The following is a 12,333-nucleotide window of genomic DNA, read 5'->3' on the forward strand; positions in this document are numbered from 1 at the left end:
CAATAGATGCTTTGGTATCGCTAAATAAAAAAAAAACAAGTAACACTGAGATATATATATATATATATATATATATATATATATATATATATATATATATATATATATATATATATATATATATATATATATATATATATATATATATATATATATATATATATATATATATATATATATATATATATATATATATATATATATATATATATATATATATATATATATATATATATATATATATATATATATATATATATATATATATATATATATATATATATATATATATATATATATATATATATATATATATATATATATATATATATATATATATATATATATATATATATATATATATATATATATATATATATATATATATTTATATATATATATATATATATATATATATATACATATATATATATATATATTTATATATTTATATATATATATATATATATATATATATATATATATATATATATATATATATATATATATATATATATATATATATATATATATATATATATATATATATAAATATATAAATATATAAATATATATGTATATACACACACACACACACACACACACACACACACACACACACACACACACACACACACACACACACACACACACACACACACACACACACACACACACACACACACACACACACACACACACACACACACACACACACACACACACACACACACACACACACACACACACACACACACACACACACACACACACACACACACACACACACACACACACACACACACACACACACACACACACACACACACACACACACACACACACACACACACACACACACACACACACACACACACACACACACACACACACACACACACACACACACACACACACACACACACACACACACACACACACACACACACACACACACACACACACACACACACACACACACACACACACACACACACACACACACACACACACACACACACACACACACACACACACACACACACACACACACACATATATATATATATATATATATATATATATATATATATTATATATGACGGCTCTACCAAAATCCTGCAAATAATACTGAGTCTGAATACTCTGACTCTTCTTTAAAATCAGAGATTCTACGGTTTTTTAAAGAGGTAAGGTGTTTGTTCCAAACTCATGTGCTTACCTTGCTAAAAATCCTTTCTAAATTATTCATCTACCTGTTTTAGTTCCGGTGTATGTGGGTATTTAAATACGTATTTTAGTGTTTAAGTGAAAAATACATGTTTAATTACGTTTTTGGAAATACTATTTAAATATATTTAAGGCCCAGTAATTTATATTTGTATTTAGATACTTTTACTCATCAGTTTTTTACTCATCACTGTTTGAAATGGGTCGGTCCCAAGGGCCCTGCAATTATGTTGACCGAAATATTTGCCTGATTTTTATCCCAATAGCATAAAACCTGCCCACTTTTGAATTAAAATTTATTTATGAAAGCCTTTGATTTAAAATTAGCTATTTGCAAAATTTTCAGCTCATAAACCAAGGATTGCTGGAAATATGTTTTTTTCTCCTTTTGACCATTCTAAGGTCAAACCAAAGGGCTTTCGGGAGTGCAAAGGTGTTGAGAGGGTGGCTAGATTCTTAACATTTATTTCTTTTAGATCGTGACCTTTTTGTTTCAGCGCCCACTGGTAGTGGAAAAACAGTCATTTTTGAATTAGCAATGTTAAACATGATCCAATGTGGGCTGGTATCAAATGGAGGAAAAGCTGTGTATGGTAAGTTTTTGTTATTAATTTCTAACCTGAAATAATTAGTAGAATGGTTTATAGAAACGTTTGCTATTTCAGCTTTTTTTAATCATTTAAAAACAGTAAAAAAATTGTTTTACTAACTTCTGGTTGCGTCCTTGTTTAGTGATAATAGAGTTTTCAGAAGTAGCGTTACAGTCCATGAATATCTACCTACGTGACGCAATGTCATGTGGAAAGTGAGGTTTCCAAAAGAGTCTAAATTCTAATCTATTCCCAACACTAAACGAAATCAAAACAATAATTGCAACGGAAAACGTTTTATCTCATAAAAAAAGAAATTATACTAAAAATTCAATAACTATAATACAATTACGTCAAGTATAGTTAAATTAAGTCAGGACGTTATAAAAATCTAAAAATGTCGGAGAGTAAAGGCCTTATTTTTTTACATTATTTTGAGTCTACATTGTCGCTTACGGTTACTCCTTAAACAAAAAGACGAAAAGGAAGAAATTAAATCGTTATTGTGTAAACATAAATACGAAGAGAACGTACGACGTTGTATAATGACGCGAAACACAGTAGAACATGTCATGGCGTGGTGGAGCTTAATGTCGTGGGATGGAATCTGGTACGTTATGATGGACTTGGATGTGGTACGGCGCCGTGTGAAGCAACACAATCTAACGTGGGGGAGTATGATTTAGCTGGATGGAGTGTGGCAAAACTTTGCGCAGTGGGAAATGGTGTTCCACCGCAGAACATGAGAGCCTGTGGTGGAAAGAGTCGCATTGAAAAGATGATTTAAAAGATGAAAGCCAATAGCCCAAAACCTATTGTGCGGTGGAACATGGCTAACATTGGTGGACCATCATGGATGGTAATGCAGTGGGGTAAAACATGGCTCGGCTGCAGAGAACAAATGCAAGAAGAGAGCCATTGCTAAGGAAGACTGATTCATGGTAGTACAAACTGAGATAGCTTCGTTCAATTCGTATCATGTTAAAATTTGATTCTACTGGTTGAACAGTGATAATACATCTTCAGACTGTAGTCTCAACTATTTAGGTCGCATTATAGTGGTCCATTTTGTATTAACGATTTCCCACACCAACTTAAAGTTTCAAGCCATAATATCTTTCAGAACAAGGTAAATCCATTCTTTTCATGGTATTAATTAAAAAACGTTACGCAAAATAGGGTTTTCAAAGAAAAGTAAAGAACTATGTTTTTACTTTTATAACTTTAATAAATCAAATAATATTAAGATTTTGATTACTAAATATCAGTATATGTATAAACACTGACAATGCACATTCATTTGTATTTTTTTCAGTAAAGTGCAAAATATGTTCTGGCCCTGGGAAGGCATAGGGGTTTTGAGCCCAACTTATGTTAATTTTTGCTCGTTTTGAGTTTGACTGGATTTTTTATTGTAATTTCTGTTCGTTTTGGGTTTTATTTATTTATCGATGCTGATTTGTGGTAGTTTCACGCTTGGTAGATTATTTGATTTTATTTTTGCTCATTTTTTGTTCAATGGAGTTTTTTACTTTTCTTTGAAAAACCCATTTTGTGGAAAAAGTTTTTAATTAATTACTGTTCGTTCTATATTGACAGGGTCTTTTCAGGGACAAAGAAAATAATACTTTAAATCTGTTCATTTTTTTAAGAATTTGTACTTTCGGCAGCTATTTGCATAGTGGAGAAGAATTTTCGGCAATTTTTAACAACATAAACCCTTTTAAAAATCTGGACACAAATAGTACTTATTAGTTTTTGTTTCATACATCCTCTAGTTGACCTGAAATGGAAAACCTGATACCATTCGCAAAAAGATCTGCTTACTTTCTTTGATAGCTTGGATACACTTACGCTATTTTGACTTGGTTAAATTTTAAGAGCAGAAGTAGCCCCGAAACTTTGAACATAGTACCCTCAGTCGTTCTTGGGATACTGCTGAGATGCCTTAGCCTATTGGGAATTAGCATTAACACAGTTTATTTTGATTGAATCTCACGGCAACATTTGGTTTTTAAACATAAAGGCAAATGGGAAGGTGGGCGTGGGAGGGGGATTAGTTGCCCTCCAATCACTTTCGACTATTAAAAAGGGGATCAACCCTTTCTATTTTCAATCGATGAGCCCTTCTCGAAGTTCCTAGGACAACTCCTTCGATACGAAGTGCCCTGGTCTAAACAACAACAAAAATCATACATTATACTCACATCGATCTTTACTATAAAAATTTCAAGCCTTCCAATCACTTTCGACTATTAAAAAGGGCACTAGGCCTTTGGATTTCCAATTGAATGAGCCCTTTTTGAGTTTCTACAACAACGCTTTCTATAAACACCTTAAATACCTCCAGGGCAAAAATTAAAACCCTTACCCTACAAGTTGTTACGATGGTTGTCATCCTCAAAGACCTAATTTCCAGAACTTTCAACTACGTTAAACAAAATGGCTATCTCGAAATTTTGATTGGATATGTATGGGAAATGGTTGGCGTGAGAGGGGCGTTAGTCGCTCTCCAATCGCTTTCAACTGTTAGAAAAGGCACTAGCCCTTTCAGTTTCTAATCAAATGAGCCCTTTTGAAGTTTCTACGACAACGCTTCCAATAAAAACCTTATACGCCGCCAGGGCATAACTTACAACCATTGCCCTGAGGGCTGGGCGGGGGGGGGGGGGTAGGTGGTCATCCTCAAAGACCTAATTTCCAGAACTTTCTACTACGTTGAACAAAATGGTTATCTGAAAATGTTGATTGGATGTGTTTGGGGGAATGGTGGGCGTGAGAGGGTGGTTAGTTACCCTCCAATCACTTTCGACTATTAAAAAGAGAAATATTAATTTCCAAACAAATGAGTCCTTTTTGAAATTTCTACAACAACTTTCTATATAAACCTTATATGCCCCCAGGGCATAACTTACAACCTTTGCACTGAGGGCTTTGAGGGGGTTTGACATCCTTAAATATATAATTTCCAGAACTTTCAACTACGTTGAACAAAATGGCTATCTCTAAATTTCGATGAATGTGTTTGGAGAAATGGTGGGCGTGAGAGGGGGGGTCAATTACTCTCCACTCACTGTCGACTATTAAAAAGGGCAATTTAAATTTCCAAACAAATGAGCCCTTTTTGAAATTTCTACAACAACTTTCTATATAAACCTTATACGCCCCCGGGGCATAACTTACAATCCTTGCACTGATCGCTCTGATGGGGTTGTCATTCTAAAAGACCTAATTTCCAGAACTTGCGACTACGTTGAACAAAATGGGTATCTCAAAATTTTGATTGGATATGTTTGGGGAACTGGTGGATGTGAGAGGGGGGTTAGTTGCCCTTCAATCACTTTCAACTATGAAAAGGGCACTAGCCGTTTCAATTTCCAATTGATTGAGCCCTTTTTGATGTTTTTACAAAATCGCTTTCTATAAAACCTTACATGCCCCTAGGGCATAACTTACAAACCTTGCCCTGAGGGCTGTGGGGGGGGGGGAGGGTTTGTCATCCTTAAAGACCTAATTTCCAAAACTTTCAACTACGTTGAACAAAATGGGTATCTAAAAATTTTGATTGGATGTGTTTGGGGAAAAGGTGGGCGTGAGGGGGGGGGGGTTAGTTGCCCTCAAATCACTCGACTATTAAAGAGGGAACTAGCCCTTTGAATTTCCAATCGAAAGAGCTCTTTTTCAAGTTTATACGACAAAGATTTCAATAAAAACTTGCAAACTCCCAGGGAATAACTTAAAAACCGTTCCCTGAAGACTGCCGGGGGATTATCCTGCTCAAATGGTTTAATTTTCTTAACTCCGAACTGCTTAAAACAAAATGGTTATTTAAAAATTTTGATTGGATGTGTTTGGGGAAATGGTGGGCGCGAAAGGGGTGTTAGTTGCCTACCAATCAGTTTCGACTATTAAAAAGGGCGCTAGCCATTTCAATTTCCAATCGAATGAGTCCCTTTTGAAGTTTCTACGACAACGCGTTCCATAAAAACCTTATATACCCCCAGGGCATAACTTACAACCCTTGCCCTGAGGGCTCTTTGGGGGGGGGGGTTGTCATCCTTAAAGACCTAATTTCCAGAACTTTCAACTACGTTGAACATAATGGCTATCTTAAAATGTTGATTGGATGTGTTTGGGGAAATGGTGGGCTTCAAAGGGGGTTTAGTCGCCCTCCAATCACTTTCGAAAATTAAAAACGGCACTAGCCCTTTGAATTTCCAGTAGAATGAGCCTTTTTTGAAGTTTCTACGACAACGCTTTCTATAAAAAACCTTATATGCCCCGGGGCATAGTTTACAACCCTTGCCCTGAGGGCTGTTGGGGAGTGTCCTCCTCAAAAACATATTTTCTATCTGGAAATCAACTACGCTGAATACAATGGGTATCTTAAAATTTTGATTGGATGTGTTTGGGGAAAAAGTGGGCGTGAGAGGGGGGTTAGTTGCCCTCAAATCACTCGACTATTAAAAAGTGCACTAGCCCTTTGAATTTCCGATCGAATGTGCCCTTTTTCAAGTTTCTACGACAAAGATTTCAAAACAAACTTATATGACCCAAGGCCATAACTTATAACCCTTGCCCTGAAGACTGTGGAGGGAGTGGCGTGCTTAAAGGTATGATCTCCTGAAGATTAAACTGTGTGTAACAAAATGGCTATCTCAAAATTTTGATTGGATGTGTTTGGGAAATGGTGGGCGTGGAAGGGGTGTTAGTTACCTTCTAATCACTTTCGACTATTAGAAAGGGCACTAGCCCTTTGAATTTCCAATCGAATGAGCATTTTTTGAAGTTTCTACGACAACGCATTCTATAAAAACCTTATATGCCCCCAGGGAATAGCTTACAACCCTTGCCCTGAGGGCTGTGGGGGAATATCCTCAAAAATATAATTTCTATCTGGAAATCAACCACGCTGAACAAAATGGCTATCTCAAAATTTTGATTAGATGTATCTCGGAAAATGGTGGGCGTGGAAGGGGTGTTAGTTGCCTTCCAATCACTTTCGACTATTAAAAAGGGCACAAGCCACTCCAATTTCCAATCGAATGAGTCCTTTTCGAAGTTTTTACGACAACTTCTTCAATACGAAGTGCCCTGGTCCAAAGGAAACAAAAAATTAATAATACATTGTGCCAGCCTCGTTCTTATATGCCCCCAGGGCATAACTTAAAAACCTTGCCCTGGGGGTTTTGGGGGAGTGTCCTCCTCAAAAACATAATTTCCATCTGGAAACCAACTACGCTGAACAAAATGGCTCTCTCAAAATTTTGATTGGATGTGTTTGGGGAAATGATGGGCGTGGAGGGGGTGTTTTCTGCCTTCCAGTCACTTTCGACTATTAAAAAAGGCACTAGCCGTTCCAATTTCCAATCGAATGAGCCCTTTTCGAAGTTTCTACAACAACTCCCTCGATACGAAGTGCCCTTGGTATTGAAACAAAATAATAATAATACATTTCTTTGCTTAGGCAGTGCGATTGTGCTGCCTATGATTTAAAGGTAAGTAAAGAGGGACCCTTGTCAATAGGGGTCAAAACTATAAAAATGGAATTTTGATACCAGTATGTAAAGTAAGAAAGTCTATTTATTTATGCTGGATCCAAACAAACCAAATTTGTTTATCCATCATCATTTACCCATCAAAAGTGGTTAGCATAAGCATGTTTCATGCAAAAAATTGTTTTTTTTTGCGAATTAAAAACACGACGATAGCCAATAATTTAGGCAACGTGATGTGACTATATTCTGGTGGGCATTACTCTGCCTAAAATGAACCCATTAGTTACCCTCGGCTCACACTGGTATAGTTTTTTTCTATATATATATATATATATATATATATATATATATATATATATATATATATATATATATATATATATATATATATATATATATATATATATATATATATATATATATATATATATATATATATATATATATATATATATATATATATATATATATATATATATATATATATATATATATATATATATATGTATATATGTATATATATATATATATATTTATATATATATTTATATATATATATATATATATATATATATATATATATATATATATATATATATTTTTTTTTTTTTTTTTTTTTTTTTTTTTATATATATATATATATATATATATATATATATATATATATATATATATATATATATATATATATATATATATATATATATATATATATATATATATATATATATATATATATATATATATATATATATATATATATATATATATATATATATATATATATATATATATATATATATATATATATATATATATTACCGGAAGCAGGAACATCGCAGAGCAAGTGCGCTCAAAAACGATTAGTTACTGCGTTAAAGCCCGAAAACTAGTATTACATAAGATATTGTCTTGTATTAATAGTATATGAATATTAATGGTCGTATATTTGTCATATACTAATGGGTGTCTGAAAAATACAACTAATTTCTCAGTTACATAGATTCTTTGGTTTAAAAAAGGTTCAGGTCAAAATAACGGATGCGTTTTTTTAACGGCTCAGTTGAAACATTTCGACGCAGCCGTTAGACCGCTATGACGCATAAACTTGTTGCAAAAAATGGATGAAATCTGACGAATTATGCTAAATCGACTATTTTTGTGTGAAAACGCAGTGGTGTGAATCAAGGGTTAAAAGGGATTTAAGCAGCGTTGCGACTTCTACGGGTTTTTCAGGAGACCCTTCAACACAAAAGAAAATCATGACGATCGCCGAGGTTTTACAGACTTTTTTTTAAGGAAATGCGAAATGTTGGATATGAGCTCAACTTCCTAATTTGTAGCGATCTTTGCAATTAGTATCGATAAATACTGCATTAATCTATACTGCTTTATTACTTCAGCATAGGTAGGAAAAGCAAGAAAAACTGAATTCAAGGACCCACTCTAAAATTGAGGAAGTACAAAGGAAGAAAAAAGAAGTAGAAATATTCGCCTCTCCTCAAAACAATGGGGTTTTTTCGGGGCCATTGGACAAGCTTACTCCTGATTCTTTGGTCACTTTTCCCCGGCTCTTTGACTCATTCCTGACTTTTCTGTCGGTTAAAGTAATCCAACTTAGCAATAACATTAAATTTATTAGAAATCATCACTACAAAAATACTAAAAACAAATGATTAAGTATCCAAGTAGAGATGCCATAATATCTCCGGTACCCACACCATATATGGGCATAGAACCACGTGGTTTATGGACTTTGTCAGTGAGAATTTGAAAAACAGGAATTTTGTCACATTTATGGATGGTTTTATGGATTTTCTCAGTGAGAATGAAAAAACAGGAAGTTTGTCACATTTATGTCTGTTTTCATGGATGGTTATGTGTGTTGATTATTTGATTTTTTTATGGATTATTGAGTCTCATGGGGGCAGGTCAATGACACTTCCTTCTTGTTGTTGCTCGATGCAAATGCCAAGGTCAATGTTGTTGTTGTTTTGAACAGAGTCAATAGAGAGAACACGTGGTTAATGGGGTCAATGTTGTTGTCGTTCGAAGCAAAGTTAATGACACTTCCTTCCTGTTCGAGGCAGATGTTATGATCCAGAAATAGTATTTGTTATTGTTATTCGAGCCAGATGTTATGAGGTTCCCGGAAAGAGTTAATGACACTTCCTTCCGGTTCGAGGCAGATGTTATGATCCAGAAATAGTATTTGTTATTGTTATTCGAGCCATATGTTACGAGTTCCCGGAAACAGTTAGATCATGTGTTTCCTTCTCAGCCAATCAGCGAGTCGGTTACATCCCCCTTCTCAACCAATCAGAGGGCTTTGTTTGCCCCGTTACATAGCAATTTGACCTAGATATTTCGTATATAAAGGACATGCAATGTGACTAAATTATCAGAAAGTATTTTGACACAGTGCAAACAACCTGACAATGGATAAAACAATTAACATAATTGATGAGCTTGAGGCCTTGGCAGCCTCAATTAGCAATGTAAGTTCATTTTTATTTTAAAACAAATTTTCCTTGGACATCCTCCAATATATTCAGCTAAAATGTAAATATATTCCTTTACCCTCAAACCCCCCCCCCCACAAACCATACTCAATGCAAAACGTATATATATTCCTATACCCTCAAACCCCCCCCCAACAAACCTAACCACCAAACAATCTTTATATTCAGCTAAAATGTAAATATATTCCTTTACCCTCAAACCCCCACCCCCCAACAAACCTAACCACCAAACAATCTTTATATTCAGCTAAAATGTAAATATATTCCTTTACCCTCAAACCCCCTCCCCCAAACTACATACAATCTTTATAGTCAATGTAAATATATTCCTTTACCCTCAAAACCTAATCCCCCCCCCTATTGTCTTACAACCCCATCGCAAAAAGAAATACTTTTTTCGATAAATTCCTTCCCTCTATATTTCCAACTAAATCCCCCCCCCCAACAAACCATACAATCTTTATACTCAATTTAAATATATTCCCTTACCCTCAAACCCCCCCCCCCCACAAACCATACTCAATACAAAACGCAAATATATTCCTTTATCCCTCAAACCCCCCCCCCCCAAACCATGCAATCTTTATAGTCAATGTAAATATATTCCTTTACCCTCAACCCCCCCCCCCCAAACCATACAATCTTTATAGTCAATGTAAATATATTCCTTTACCCTCAAAACCTAACCCCCCCCCCCTATTGTCTTACAACCCCATCGCAAAAAGAAATACTTTTTTCGATAAATTCCCTCCCTCTATATTTCCAGCTAAATCCCCCCCCCAACAAACCATACAATCTTTATACTCAATGTAAATATATTCCTTTACCCTCAAACCCCCCCCCCCACAAACCATACTCAATACAAAACGTAAATATATTCCTTTACCCTCAAACCCCCCCCCCAAACCATACAATCCTTATAGTCAATGTAAATATATTCCTTTACCCTCAAAACCTCCCCCCCCCCCCCACAACAAACTATACAATCCCAAATTCTCGCAAAAAGAAATTCTCTTTTCGATAAATTCCTTCCCTCTATATTTCCAGCTAAATCCCCCCCCCCCAACAAACCATACTGAATGCAAAACGTAAAATATATTCATTTTACCCTCAAAACCTAACCACCGCAAAAAGAAATACCTTTTGATAAATTTGGCCTTTCTGTAAGCCTTATCAACTTCTGCATATCTCTTAGCTATGAACCGCTCTGGTTTTGACACAAGGCTCTATGCAAGGTTAAAATTAGCAGTCACCCTGTTTCCGGTTTACAAACACGGCAGGCAACGGGTTTCTCCGTCAAAATTAAAACACTTTTAAGCACTAATTAGAATTGTAGTTTCGTAACCTGTATGGAGGGAGAGAAAGAGATTATTTTCAAGCTTTCTTTCGATAAAGTTTCTTTTATATTCCCAGGCGTGAATCCACGATTTTTGTTGGGGGTTAGCGCTTTTATTAGAAATAGAAAAGATAATTGCTTCTTCATCATTTAGTGATTTTAGATATAACATTTTAATAAAAGCTAGTGAGTTATGCCTTTCACTTGAATAAAAACCTGAACCTTCATATAATAATGCTTTGACTTATTCCCGAGAAAAGTTGAATTAATTATAATCAAACTATGGTTTTCAGAGTTTAGGTTGCTTTCGACAAAGATTTCTCCTTACATACAGAAATTTCCACAAGATGATTGATCCATGCCCCATCTAAATGTGATAGAAGCTATTACACCCTGCTTCAATCTCTTTTACATATTCAAACTGAATTCTCGTATAACAATGCTTTGAGTTAGTCCTCAGAAAATTCACCCCTCTAAATATTTACTCAGAGGAGTGGGTGCTGAAATGTAAAATGTTATCTATTTGCCAATCATTTTCACAGTTTTCAACTTGAGATCTTTGAATACACTCCCTCCTTCTCAGTTTATTCTATGAAAGTGAGCTGTATTTGTTAGAGTTTCAGAATCATTACATATTTATTTAATTTAAGCACTTTTTTTCAGATATAATAATGTTTGCTGTGATTGACACGGAATATATTGGTCTGAAATATTCCTCAACTGGCATCATTTTCGAAGCAGCTTTCTTACTCCTAGACAACCAACGACATGAAGTTCATTGCTATAAATGGAACATCAGATACAATATGTATAATTACGAGAAAAACAGATGGGGTCCTACACTAAATTTTATAAATCAAAATGGCTTTTACGCTAAAACCATACGAGCACATAATGAAAATGGCTATAAAATACAACATGTACAAGAAGAAATTCAGGAAATATGCAGTTTTTTCGGCGTGCAAGCTGTTTATGTTAAGGGAAACGTGCCAACTGATAAACTCTTGCTAGAAAAATGTGATAAAAACATAGCATTATTCAATTTAGAAGACTTCAAATGTGAGAAATACCCGCATTCAGTCCATGACCCAGAAGATGAAGTTAGATATTTCGCACAATGGATACCGGAAAAGATACCTGACATGGAAAAATGCATC

At 34.6% G+C, this 12,333-nt stretch overlaps 1 protein-coding gene across 1 annotated transcript in view; it reads left to right on the top strand.

Annotated features, from left to right (window-relative positions):
* The window catches only part of LOC148946134 (uncharacterized), a 103,445-nt gene that overhangs the window by 67,965 nt on the left and 23,147 nt on the right, over positions 1-12,333 (top strand). Inside the window, exon 9 of the mRNA XM_089097616.1 lies at positions 1,707-1,823. Coding sequence (XP_088953742.1) covers positions 1,707-1,823 — 117 coding nt within the window. The remainder of the gene's footprint in view (positions 1-1,706; positions 1,824-12,333) is intronic.

This window comes from Artemia sp. Qi Xiang Cuo, chromosome 12 (genome assembly GCF_049724085.1).
Source record: "Artemia sp. Qi Xiang Cuo chromosome 12, ASM4972408v1, whole genome shotgun sequence".
Taxonomy (NCBI): Eukaryota; Metazoa; Arthropoda; class Branchiopoda; order Anostraca; family Artemiidae; genus Artemia; species Artemia sp. Qi Xiang Cuo.